The 14384-nt window shown below is 44.4% G+C and overlaps 1 protein-coding gene across 1 annotated transcript in view; it reads left to right on the top strand.

The window, feature by feature from the left end:
- Window positions 1–4434, top strand: part of rspo3 (R-spondin 3) — a 99657-nt gene extending 95223 nt beyond the window's left edge. Inside the window, exon 5 of the mRNA XM_072251559.1 lies at window positions 3650–4434. Coding sequence (XP_072107660.1) covers window positions 3650–3840 — 191 coding nt within the window. The 3' untranslated portion in view covers window positions 3841–4434. The remainder of the gene's footprint in view (window positions 1–3649) is intronic.
- Window positions 4435–14384: the final 9950 nt, after the last annotated feature.

The following is a 14384-nucleotide window of genomic DNA, read 5'->3' as shown; positions in this document are numbered from 1 at the left end:
AGCTGGAGAAGGGGGAATCTGATAGGAGAGGGCAGAAGGCCATGGAAGAAAGAAAAAGGGGTGGAGCACCAGAGGAAGGTGATGAGCAGGCAAGGAGATAAGATGAGATGGGGAACAGTGAAAGGGAGTGGGGGCTGGGGCAGGGGCATTACCGAAAGTTCGAGAAATCGATGTTCATGCCATCAGGTTGGAGGCTACCCAGACGGAATATAAGGTGGTGCTCCTCCAACCTGAGCGTGGCTTCATAACGACAGTACAGGAAGCCATGGATAGACATATCAGAATAGGAATGGGAAGTGGAATTAAAATGGGTGGCCACTGGGAGATTCTGCTTCTGCTGGCGGATGGAGTGTTGGTGCTCTGTGAAGTGGTCTCCCAACCTGCGTCGTGTCTCAGGTTGGCTGCATAGGGAGCACCAGACACAGTAATTTCTCGAACTTCTGGTAATGCACCCCCCCCCCCGCCTCCTTCACTGTTCCCCATCCTCTTTTCCCTCTTTCATCTTATCTCCTTGCCTGCCCATTGCCTCCCTCTGGTGCTCCTCCCACTTTCTCTTTCTTCCATGGTCTTCTGTCCTCTCCTATCAGATTCCCCCTTCTCCAGCTCTGTATCTCTGTCACCAATCAACTTCCTGAATCTTTACTTTACTCCTTCTCCCACCCCCCTTCACCTATTATCTTGTGCTTCTCTATCCCCTCCTCCTACCTTTTAAATCTATTCCTCATCTCTTTTTTTGTCCAGTTCTGCTGAAGGGTTTCGGCCCAAAACGTCGACTATACTCTTTTCCATAGGTGCTGCCTGGCCTGCTGAGTTCCTCCAGCATTTTGTGTGTATTACAGGGATTGCAGATAGGATTTGGAAAAGGATAATCATACAAATCATAGAAAGGATGAACAATAAGGAAATAAACTGAAAATGACATTTAAATGAGTGAAAATGTTATTATAATGTTGTAGAATTGATAGATACTATCAAACCAATGTCTATACTCTGAGCATGGGAGGGTGTCAGATGCCAATAATCACCTGACCATTAATATGATGACTGAACTTCCAGCAACTTCTGATCATAATAGAGAGTTTCTGAAATAATTTAATGAAAGCAAAGGAGGAGAGGGCAAATGTCCACTGAGTCTCTTCCAGTAAATTACAATAACTGAACAGACTACAAAGGGAATTTAGACAAAGTGCTATCCTCTTGAGCAAGAAATTTGGCTGATTTCCCTCAACTCTAGCCCAGAAACATTGAGGCCAAGTCTAATGTCACTAGATACATAATCATAAATTCCCTCTTGCTATGACTAAGAATCAAAGTGGAAATTTGAAACAGAGATTATAAGTCTTTTTATGACAAAAATTTGCAAGGATTACCAAACCAAAGTAAATCATGCTGTAATTAAATACCAGAATATTACTGAAGGCCAGAATGACCGACTCCCATTTCTTCATTCTGCATCTAAGATCGAATGAGATACTTTCATCAGCTCTCTGATTTCAGTACTATCAGCTTTCTTTCTGTGTGATGGAATAGACTCACACTTGAAAATTAGATCCCCATGAGAAATAACAGAGATAGCACGTCGTGAGGAACACGTGATCTCATTGAAACCTATTGAATATTGAAAGGCCTGAAGAGAGTGGATGTAGAGAGGATGTTTCCTATAATGGACGAGCCTATGACCAGGCGGTACAGCCTCAGATTAGAAGGATGTCCCTTTAGAACAGAAATGAGGAAGAATTTCTTTAGGGTGGTGAATCTGTGGAACTCATTGCCACAGACAGCTGTGGTGGCCAAGTCATTGGGGATATTTACCCAACAACTTGGCCAATAGGTTCTTGACTAATAAAGGCATCAAAGTTATAGGGAGAAGGCAGGAGAATGGAGTTGAGGGATAATAAAACAGTCATGGTGGAATTGCAGAGCAGACTTGGTGGGCTGAATGGCCTAATTTTGCTCCTATATCTTATGGAGAAGAATATTGGAATGGTGGGAGGCGGATTATTGGGCATCTGACTCCAAACACACGTGCACCTTTCTTGTGCAAACTGCGGCCTTCAGTTGGTTATGCTTTTGGTGCTTCTTGGAGCCTTTCTGATACAGTTTATTCACCGCTACAGCCGTGCAAAAATAAGCTTTGAGCCATATAATGGAAGTGGTATTGAAACGTTGCAGGAATTCATAGCTCTTTCACAATAATTCTGATGGAGAAATAGTTTGAGGAGACAGGATGGAAATGGAAAGGAAGAAAGGAAAGAGGAAGCTGCTGATAAGATTCAAATGGAGGACAAGGACATATCGGCTATGACTATAAACCTTCTCCTTTATCTTGACTGTTCTAAATAGTTTGCAGTATGCTAAAAGTCAGAAGTGCAATGATCTCCGGGTCCTTTTATCATTAATGACTAAGAAATGCCAAAACCCACCCGAGGGCCTCAGGATGCGCCATTCGCTGTGTTTGGCATTTCTTCCCTTTTTCTGTCGTGCAGCTGTGAAATGTAATATCATCATTATACAAAAATGTCAAACAATAACTAGCTATGTCTGAGTTTCCTTCATTGTTGAGTAATTATCAAGGTATTTGGGTTTCTTTACCGTGGGACATGGGTTAAAGATTCATTCTTTTATTAAAATGACCTGACAGCTGCTAATTTGCACAACATGATATTAATTACATTTGCAAACAATTGTCTTACAACACAAAAAGTTTCTTTTCAGCAGAAAATGCAAATATTTATTGTTAATTACTCTCTTGCATATCTCCCGTCCTTGAAGAAGCACGGGCATTAGCTCTGTGGACTAAAGCCAATTCTGTTGCAGTTCTTGATCCAACCACCAGAAGACTATAATCAATAATAATTGTAGACCAGGGAGAATGTAACATGCTTACTTGGGATGTTGAAAATAATGTTAAATTGCCCATTTGTTAATATACTTTCTAACTGGTTATATTGTTCAGTGGCTAAGCACATTCAATACTTGAATTGTGTGAAGGTGATTTCACTTTTTTCCAAAAAGCCTCATTTAAATGGTGTCTACCTAATCCATTTGACTCAATAACTGTCTCTGAACCCAAACAAATAAATTTATCACATTTAAAGGAACACTCACAATGTGCTGGAGGAACTCAGCAGGTCAGGCAGCATCTATGGAGATGAATAAATAGCTGAGAAAGAAGGAGAATCTTAGTCCAAAACATCAACTCTCTATTCATTTCCATTATTGCTGCCTGGCCTGCTGAGTCCTGCAGCAGTTTGTGCGTGTTGCTTTGGATTTCCAGAACTTGCAGACTTTCTTGTGTTTGTGAATCTTTAGATGTCTCTTAAGTATTCAAGCTAGAGAATTGATAGACGTTTTATTTAATATGAATGGAATGAGAAGAATTGGAGATAGTGTGGGATTATGAAACTGAGGTAGAATATAAAGCCAGAATCTCTTTGATTGACATCACAAAATTGTATGGAAACCCTGTACTACTTTGATTTATTATGTGCTTACGTAAAAATTTCATGCTCTCTAAATACATTCTTTCCTCATGATGTTAATAGAATTCATGATAGAGTAGTTTCTTAATGGTTTGATAACAGAATGTATGGAATGTTCCATTCATGAATTCCCTCTTTCAATACTCATCCATGCGCTTTTATTCTAGGAAATAAAGGTAAAGAGCTAAAGAAACCAGAGAAAGAAATGACACAAGACAAACAAGGCAAAGGTAGCAGAAGAGGCAAAGAAAATAAAAGAAATAAAGAAGGACGAGTAAGGAAAGAAAGACCTGAAAACAAAAGGAGGAGGGGGCCAAATAAGAAACAGGTCCACACAACCGTGAGCACTGTTCCATAAACCTCACCTGGTTACTGAGAGATTTCTGATGCTGCTATGTATTAACAAGCTAACCTATAAAGGTGCACTGTATTATGGATCCATCGCTGGACTCCTATTTCTAATCCATATTCCTGGTCTTTGTGGACATTGCTAATCATTTCAAGGACTGCAGTTGAAGCTGAAAGTGTAGATATACTTAAGTTTATACAATATTATCCATAATTAACCTCTGCCCTGCGAAATAAATTAGAACTCCAGATGATTAGCACAACAAATATCATGACTAGCCCTTTAAGGGTTAAAAAAACAGCCAATTATGCTGAGAAAAACTATTACATTTAAAAGAGATAATCTTTAGCTTCTGCGCCGGAGGCTCCTCATCAAATGTGATATGCAGATGTGCATGTACTGGTTTCTGTATAAAATGACAACAGGATACTGTTTTTTTTTCTTTTAATTATTAACAGATTGCTGCCTTGTAATATAGAGGAATGTAATAAATGTCATTTGAAGCCCAGAAAACCAACTGTTACTTTTCTTTTAAAATATTGTTTTTAAGTTTCTGTTTATGACCTCTGTAAGAAACAGTGGACACACCTAAACAAGTGTCATTGTTGTCAACAGATGCCACTAAACTGCTTAAAAGCACCTGTATTTCAAATAAAAAAATATATTTCCTTTACTGAGTCCTCAGAGTATATGTTTATGATGTGGAGTGTTTTCTATATGTAGCATTGCAGTATATATTTTGGGGATTTATTATTTATTTGCTAGTTTATTGCATGTGTTTTGGGAACATGTAGGTGAACAGATGTGTTCATCACGCCAATCGAACTACAGTGGATTCCAGTTAATTGGGATACATCAGGACCAATTTTGGCCCAATTAAGCAGCTGCCCCATTTAGCCAAAGTTTCATGAAAAGACTTAATAAGGTATAAAAAGACAAATCACCGTTTAACTTAGTTAAAAGAATGTCTTTAAGTGAAATACAGAACAAATTAGAACACTACAAATCCTACTGCAGTACTATAAAATTGTGTACTAGTTCATAATAGTTATCGACAGAGGAATTCAACCAGTGTATGCTGCCATGTTGTTTTGTTTGCTCTAAATTAAAATAAATCATCGCAAGTAACTAGGGTAATTTTTTTTTTTGGCTAATCAAATCTTTTCAGAGTGACCTGGCAAGAGTGTGAAGTTTTTTGAAGTCAAAAAAGAAAACTATCAAAATTCCCTGCTTCTCGAATGGGTGTCCATAAGCCCAAATAGATAACATAACTCAAGCACACACAACTAAGCTATTTAAAAACTGTATGCTCTAAGCACGGTGTAGCATCTAATGGCCACAAAAGAACATGCGACTGATGCTAGTTAGAAATGTTCAGCAAAAGTCTCCTGTCCCAATTAGGTGACATGGTACCCCAAATAAATGAAGGGAATCCCAGCTATTTCCTCGATTAGTTTTTGGTCTAACTGTCCCAAATAAGTGGCTGCCCCGGTTAACCAATCGTCTAATTAATCGGAATCCACTGTAATGATGCCCAGTGAGGATTTTTAAAAGCCAGGTAGAACGCATGTATTTGCCAACATTGTTTTGTTTGTGCATTTCAGCCTTTTCTCAATTGGCATTTTGTTTTTAACTGAAAAAAAATAATAGAAAAGCACAAATATCAAAATTATAATTAAAGGAAAATAATCAACGTTTTGAAATAATCCACAACAATTAACTGCAGATGTTTATTTCTCGGTTGAAAACACATTGTATTATATTGATAACATTGCTGTTCTAAGATGAAATTCTTTGAGATGCTGCTTTAAATGAAAGTATTTTAAATATCAACAGAATCATTTTATATCAACTAATGAATCATTTATTACTAATTCTGCAATGTAGCATGTCATGCTGATATGAATATCTCACTTTACAGTTTCTAATGGAGTAACCCAGAGGCATGGGGTAAAGACAGTATTCTATGTACAGCTAAAACATTTTTCACTGACGGGGAACAAAATTACCAAAAGATAATCAATGTGTTTCTTAAATTCTTGTTTTACAAAAAAAAGAGAACAAAGACTTGGAGATGCTGGTTGATCCCATCCATTGAATTTAATGGAAAAACTGCCAACACCTTAACATTGCTAAAAAGAAGCACACCATAGACTTTCACCATGAAATAAGCAAGATGGCCAATTTTCTCCATTGTCTCTTTCTATATATATTTTTTATTACAAGAAATAAATAAAATAGATTATTTTAATTCAATAAAATAGATGATTCTTAATCCAGAAGTTATTGCTGAAGTATACTCACAGTGGTAAAGAAATTCTTCTTGATTTTAGTTTTTTCACTTCAAACATAAACATCAGTATGATTACATCGGCTCCCTAATATCTCATCTTCAAGGGGCAAGTCTTCACTTATGCACGAGTGACTCTATCCTAAACAAAATCTAGTCCGATATCAATTCTGTTCAAAACATATACAGTAGATCTCTGTCTCTCACAGTTGTGTACATACATCTATTGATGCTTCTGGACACATCTTCGGTGATGTTCCTGGAATCATCGGGTGTTTCGGGTCTTTCAACATCATGCAACCTCCTCCAGGTGACCCAGCTGGGGCTGATCAGACCCCAGCTTGTGTCCAGATGGCTAGCTACTTATGACTCCATGGCTCCCCTCTTTTGAGCCACAGCCATCTTGAGGCCCTCTCTGCCGCATCGGTGGTACTGCAGGTGGCTGTCCTCTTCCTCTCTCCCTCGATGCTCAAAATGCTGAAGGCTCTAACTAAAGAACAGGCTACGAATCCCCTACAACCAACCTCCACTGGGAGACACCTCGCTCTCCATCCAGCCTGCTGACAGTTGCTGACCAGTCCTGCGTACTTGGAGAGCTTCCTTTCAAAGGCCTCCTCCAAGCTATCTTCCCATGGGACTGTCAGCTCCAGCAGCACCACTTGCTTGGCAGACTCAGACACTAGGACAATGTCTGGTCGCAGGGTGGTGGCTGCGATATGGTTGGGGAACTTCAGCTGCTCTTCGAGGTCCACCAACAGCTGCCAGTCCCTTGCAGAGATCAGAATGCCTGCAGATATTCTTTTGGCAGGTATTGGCTGCTCCCCAGCTCTGACAAAGGCAATATACAAATCTCAAACAAACATATGGATAGGCAGGTGCACACAGCCACAAACGCACAAATACATATCCATACAAAGGAGCAGTAACTGACCTACAAAGGTGAAAGAGTAAATGCACTAAAGTATATGGTCACATACACTTGGTCCTTCATCAACCATCAGCTAGATCAGACCAGAATTATTAGATTTTGAGTATTTAATTTACCAAATATCACCACTGATACTTTATTTAAAAGTTGAGTTTTCCACAAAATGTAGGATTACTTTCTCAAATAAACTTGTTTTATTTTTATCATTATCTCCCATGCTTCCTTTTTATCTAGAAAAAAATGTATTTGTGTGCCTTTAATATTATATTATTTTAAATATTTAAATCTACTTTTATCATTTACCTTAAATCTATTTTAGGACACTTATTTTGTGCCATTCACAGTTCATATGTTTATATAACTGTAGGGTTCTCAGTAATATTAACCGTAATGTTAACTAACTGCTAATAATAAAGTAGCTTCTCTGAAGTGTTATAATGAAATGGCTTCTCTGTAATGTTAACTGATGAGGTAATGTTCGTTGTAGCTGAAATGTTTGGGTTATAATTGTAGATAACGGGGAATTAACCAATGGAAGTTATGTTATTCTATCTGTATGTGTGGGAACCTGAGTGAGTGCATGGGAAGTTTCGGCGAGGAGAGGCGAAGAGGAAGGACATGCTGAAAGCGCTCTGGTAGACCACTGTGGTTGGTCCCAGTCTGAGGGTTGCGGAGTTCGGAGGAAATCGAGTGGTGGACCGAGGATATTGTGTGAGCTCCAACATTGTGTATGAACTGTCTAATTATTATTCTTGGCACCTTTTTATTTTATGTTTTGTTTTTCTACTAACCCCATAGTCACAGTAAGATTTATAAAGTGTAATTCTTTAATTGTACATTGTGTACTGTCTGATATTTTGCATTGTGGGTTTGTCCGGGGGCCATTACACAGCATTCACACAAACTTGCTTACCCAGTTTGGCAGTGCCAATGGTTGCTCCCCCTAGACGACTGAGTTGAGCGAGCCGAAGGCTTACATTGTGGGGGCTCGTCCGGGATTCGATTCTGTTGGATGCTGTGTGCTTACCCTGTTTAAAATTAGTGCCGAGATGGACCCGGCTAAGATTGCACACTGGTGTGAGTCCGGGGAATTACCGGTTAATCATGCGTGCGTATTAAGTGGGGTGGATACGTGTATCCCGGAGGAAGTGTTTCTTCGAGGTCTGAGTATGGTTAAAACTGTTGGCAAGGTGGAAATTGTATCATGATTTTGAGTCGAGCACAGCCCTAGTGTTAGTACAGACAAGCACGGACCTATGAGGGGCGGAGTTGCCAGAGGCAATTGGCATCATGGAAAGTGCTTTTGGGTTGACTGGGAGCTCCTAGGAGCTGCTCAGGGAGTTTCAAAACATGGGTCAGGAACAGGGTGAGAAGCTCTCCGCGTACCTTTTTCGGCTAGAGAGACAGCTTAATGGGCTGCTGCGCCAGGGGATCATTCAGGCTGAACAGGTGGATCAGTTAAGGATGGATCAGGTAACTAGAGGTACCCAGGCTGAGGACAAGATTGTTGGAGTCTCTGGCAGTCCTATAAAACGCGACCTCCTCTGACGTTCATTCAGCTGATCAGAGACATGAGGGGGGATGAAAACGCATTGAGGCCGTGGGAGGACGCTGTCAGTGGGGTGAAATCCTCAGCTGTAGACCCTGGTGGGGAAGTGATCGGAGCCGGGTCCACCCGGAAATTGATAAAGGGAGGTGGTGGCCAAGCTGAGAACTGAGGGGTCGGTAGGCAGGGCCCCCCCCAGGGGATGGACAGCACAGAGGGCTGTGAGTGGTGGGGGGTCCGCGAAGAATAGGGTGGCCGGTAGCATGTGCTATAACTGTGGGAAAGAGGGACACTTCCGGCGGGAATGTGAGCAGCAAGGAGCCCCTCGGAGGGGGAGTCCCCGGGCATCCAAGCACGGAGAGGTGTCGGGAAACTTAGAGGAGACCCAGTGAGGGAATGGCCTGGTGTCTCTGGGGGAACACATTCCCAGCAATGTACCAAGGAACCCCAGAAAGCAAAAGACTCTATTCCGGAAGGATTAGTGGGACCCCGCTCCAGTGTGTCGCTACGGATAGAGGGAATCTATGCTAAAGCCATACTCGACACCGGGTCGCAGGTCACATTACTATACCGTTCGTTTACAACTGGTATTTAAAAGCATTTACCCTTGACCCCATTCAGTGCGCTAGAGATTTGGGGCGTCAGTGCGGGTGATTATCTGTATTACGGGTATTTGTCAGTGAGACTGGAGTTTTCAGAAGCTGATGTGGGAATGTCTGAAGTTCTGGAGATGTTAGTGCTGGTTATCCGGACCCGGTTGAGACAGGCGGTACGTCAATTCTGGTGGGGACCAACACCCCTTTGATGTGAAGGCTCATGGGGGCCTGTAAGGAGAGGGCAAGTGAGAACTTTTTGGGGACCCTGGTTGTGCACCCAGTGCTTCGAGCTGCTTTTGAGGAAGTGCGGAGCTGCCCTGGGCCAGATACTGAGTTTAAATGGAGGACTGTGGTTCACCCAGTTGAAGCCTAAGGTAATAAGGCCCGGGGGAAGTAGCAAGAGTGATGGGAACCCCCAGATTTCCTGGAGTGCCTGATGGTGAGGCCCTTTTAGTGGATGCCTCAGAAGACCTCAAGGGGGAATCACGATTTCTGGCTGGGTTGCTGGTGAGGCCCGAAGTGCAGAGGCCCTCGGTGGTACAGGCGAGCAGGATGGCGGTGATTTTCAGGAACAACACGAAGAGAGACATCACCTTTAAGAGAGGGATGCCCCTGGCGCATTTGTTCCCGGTGACGGTAATGTCTAGCGCCCCCGTGAGGCCTGCTGGGTGGAAACTATTGGAAAACAAGGGAAAGCTGATGGCTGAGGCCTTTAACTTTGGGGACTCTCCTGTGTCATCTGGTTGGAAGCAAAGGCTGGTGGAGAAGATGTTGAAGCTGGAAGATGTTTTTTCCCTTGGTGAGTTTGACGTGGGTTGTTCCAAGAGCATCCGGGTGACTGAGGACACCTCATTTAGAGAGAGGTTGCAGTGACTGGTCCCTGCAGACATGGAAGATGTACGGCAGCACTTGTGTAAGTTGATGGAAGCTGGGATCATCACTGAGTCCTGAAGCCCTTATGCATCCCCAATAGTAGTGGCCCAGACGAAGAACGGAAAAGTACGCATGTGTGTGGACTATAGGACCCTGAACCGGTGCACCGTTTCTGACCAGTGTACAGTCCCGAGGATCAAAGACGCTCTGGCCTGTTTGAGTAGGGCAAGGTGGTTTAATGTGCTGGACTTGAGGAGTGGATATTACCAGATCCCGATGAGTGAGGCCGACAAAGAGAAGACGGCATTTATGTGCCCTCTGGGATTCTTCCAGTTCAAAAGGATGCCCCAGGGCATATCAGGAGCCCCTGCCACCTTCCAGAGGGCCATGGAGAAGATGGTGGGAGACATGAATTTGCTTGAAGCGTTGGTGTATTTGGATGACTTGATAGTATTTGGATCCACCTTGGAAGAACACGAAGCGAGGCTACTGAAGGTGCTAAGCCGACTGAAGGAGGAAGGGTTAAAACTTTCCCTGGACAAGTGTCAGTTCTGCAAGGCGTCTTTTAGCTATGTTGGGCACATAATCTTGCGGATTGGAGTAGCTACAGACCCGGCTAAGATAGAAGAGGTGACCATGTGGCCAAGGCCCCAGACTGTGAGCGCTCTGCGCTCGTTCTTGGGGTTCTGTGGTTATTATTGGAGATTCGTGAAGGGCTACGCCAACGTGAGTCACCCCTTGAACCAGCTTCTGCGTGGTTACCCTCCCTTGGGGAAGAAAGGGAAAGGGAAAAGGGGACGGGAGGTTGGAGACTATCTTAACTCATCGAAGCCCTTCGGACAGAGATGGGATGCAAAATGTGAGGAAGCATTTAAATCGCTGAAAGAGTCGCTGACCGAGACACCTGTGCTGGCTTTTGCGGACTCCCGATTGCCCTATGTACTATACACCGATGCCAGTCGAGAGGGATGAGGGGCCATCCTGTATCAGGATCAGGGCACTGGGTTGAGGCCTGTAGCATCTGTCAGCCGGAGTTTGCCACCCTCCGAGAGAAACTATCTCACCCACGTTGGAGTTCCTGGCGTTGAAATGGGCGGTGGTGGATAAACTGAGTGACTATCTTTATGGGGCCAAGTTTGAGGTGAGGATGGACAATAACCCATTCACTTACATCCTGACCTCAGCTAAACTGGATGCTACAGACCATCGGTGGTTAGCGGCATTTTCGGTATATGATTTCATCCTGAAGTGCCGACCAGGGAGCCGGAATGTCAATGTGGAAGCGCTGTCCCGAGAGGGGTATAAGGAACTGGAGAGGGATGAGGAGTGGGAGAGCGTCCCTGCCTCTGGGTGAAGGCCACATGTCAGCTTTCTATCACCGTGAAGGCCGAGGAAAAGGAGAGGCCAGATCGCGCAGTGGACCCGTTGGGGGGTTTCTGATAATGCCCTACCCCCAGTTTACTGTGACCTGACTGCTCTGAAGACCAAGCAGCTGCCGGAATTGAGTCTGGGGGAAGTGGCAGCTGCTCAGCGAGATGACCCAGGCATTGGCACTATTTGGTACGCAGTGGAAAAAGGGGATATGGTGCGGCGGCGAAGGCGAATCACACTTGAGTGTCTCCATTACTGAGGGAGTGGCCTCGCTTGAAGTTGAAGAACCAAATTTTATACCGGGTAATGTCACCCCTGGACTGACCTCGGTGTTGGCAGTTGGTTCTGCCTGAGAAGTATCGGAAGATTGCGTTGAATTCACTGCTCGATGATTCTGGATATTTGGGGATGGAGAAGACCTACGGATTGCTCAAAGACAGGTTTTACTGGCCTTGAATGAAGTCAGAGGTTGAAGAGTACTGCAAGTCACGCATTCACCGTATACGCCGGAAGACACTGCCTGTGCAGGCCACTCCTTTGTCACACCTTCAAAGTGCAGGGCCCCTGGACCTGGTGTGTATGGATTTTCTGTCCATAGAATCCGATGCCAGCAACACAGCGATTGTCTTAGTCATCACGGTCCACTACACTAGATATGCTCAGGCTTTTTCTGCCAAGGACCAGAGGACGACTATGGTGGCAAATGACTATTATGGGAGAAGCATTTTGTGCATTATGGCCTTCCCCGGCAGATACATAGTGACCAGGGATGGGACTTTGAGAGTAAGCTCATCTATGAGTTACTGGGCATGCTGGGAGTTGAGAAATTGAGGACCACGCCCTATTATCCGCAGGGCGATCCCCAGCCTGAGAGGTTTAAGGGGACCTTGCTGGACATGCTCGGGACTCTGGAGATCAGCAAAAAGAGCAGATGGAGTCAACATATTGGCCATCTGGTTCACTGTTACAACTGTACACGCAATGAAGCTACTGGGTATTCACCCTATTATCTGATGTTTGGGCACGAGACGAGGTTGCCCATTGACCTGTTTCGGGACTGTTGCAGGTGACGTACAGCCAAAGTGTTATCTGAAGTATGTGTCTGACATGAGGAGAGGGCTGAAAAGGGCTTACGAGTTGGCTGGGGTGGCAGCCGCCAAGCAAAATCGGGGAATTAAGAGGAGGTATGACCGGAAAGTGAGGTTCTCCCAACTCCTGCCGGGAGACCGAATCCTTATAAGGAATTTGGGATTACCTGGAAAGCACAAGCTGGCTGACCGCGGGGCGGCCACACCCTATGTGCTGGAGAGTCAGATGCTAAACCTACCGGTTTTCCGGTTGAGGCCTGAGGAGGGGAAGGGGCCAGTCAGGATTCTCCATTGGAACCACCTGTTGCCCCTGGGACAAGAGGTGCAGGTAGACCTAGAGCCCGACTTGGAGTCTACACCTAGCAGGAGGACTCTGCGGAAGCGAGGGGCAATGGAAGAGCCCACCACGAAAGAAATGGGGCCGGGCTCAGCCCCGGAAAGGGATACTGATTCAGAAGATGATGATTTGGATGAGTGGTACATGCTGCCGTTCGCTAACTTCCCCATGACGGAGGAAGAGACTCCAGGCCCTTCTCCCACTGCGTCAGGTGAGGTGAGGGGGGCTATTGGTAGGCAACGGGGCCCGAACCTGAGACAGGGGGCTCTGAGTTGCATAGGGGTTTGAGTGACAGATCACGGGAGGTTTCGCCAGGTAGCCCCAAAGTGTCTCCAGTAGTGACTGAGCCGGAGGAGCTGGAAGAGGGGGTACGGAGGTCTCAGCGGATTAGGAACCCCCTGGAGAGTTTGGCCTATGTAGCGCCTGGGGAGCAGGGTGTGATCTCTACTGTTTTGGGGAGTTATGTCACTGCTTTCTGCTCTTGGGTTGGGCTCTGTGTTTTGCAGGAAGGGTTGGCAAATTATCTGAACGTCATGGGGCATGACTAAATTCGGTGGGGGAAGAATATAGGGTTCTCAGTGATTTTAACTGTAACGTTAACTGTTAACTGCTAATAATAAAATAGCTTCTCTGTAACGTTAACTGATGAGGTAATGTTCGTTATAGCTGAAATGTTTGGGTTATAATTGTAGATAACGGGGAACTAACCAATGGAAGTTATGTTATTCTCTCCGTATGTGTGGGAACCTGAGTGAGTGCACGGGAATTCGACGAGGAGAGGCGAAGAGGAAGGACGTGCCGGAAGCACTCTGGTAGACTACTATGGTTGGTCCCAGTCCGAGGGTCGTGGAGTTCGGAGGAAATCGAATGGTGGACCGAAGATATTGCATGAGCTCCAACGTTGTGCATGAACTGTCTAATTATTATTCTTGGCACCTTTTTATTTTATATTTTGTTTTTCTACTAACCCCATAGTCACAGTAAGATTTATAAAGTGTAATTCCTTGATCGTACATTGTGTACTGTCTGATATTTTGTATTGTGGGTTTGTTCTGGAGCCATTACACAGCATTCACACAAACTTGCTTACCCAGTTTGGCAGGGCCGATGGTTGCTCCCCCAGACGACTGAGAGTTGGGCGAGCCGAAGGCTCACATAACCATGACTTTCATTAAAAGTTTCCATAAAGATTTCTTGTGGAGCGGGTCAGAAAAAAATGTTATTTTCATCCTTCTAGTATCTAGCTGAATTGATACATCTGTATGTTTGATGCAGTTTTGTTATTTATTGCAATCTGTGCTTAAGAATAAAGGGAGGCGGGGAACATCGACTCAGACCATGAGAGGCCTGCGTCGGGCATTTTCATGCCTACAAGGCGCAGATTGGAAGTCTGTGTGGGGCGCCACTCCTTGCACAAACACTAGAACAATGTGTGATTAAGTGTCTTGCTCAAGGACACAAACACGCTGCCACAGCTGAGGCTCGAACTAGCAACTCTCAGATCACTAGACGAATGCCTTAACC

This window comes from Mobula birostris, chromosome 2 (assembly GCF_030028105.1).
Source record: "Mobula birostris isolate sMobBir1 chromosome 2, sMobBir1.hap1, whole genome shotgun sequence".
Classification (NCBI taxonomy): domain Eukaryota; kingdom Metazoa; phylum Chordata; class Chondrichthyes; order Myliobatiformes; family Myliobatidae; genus Mobula; species Mobula birostris.
Note: the sequence above shows the minus strand (reverse complement) of the source record. Positions and strands in the feature narration are given on the sequence as shown.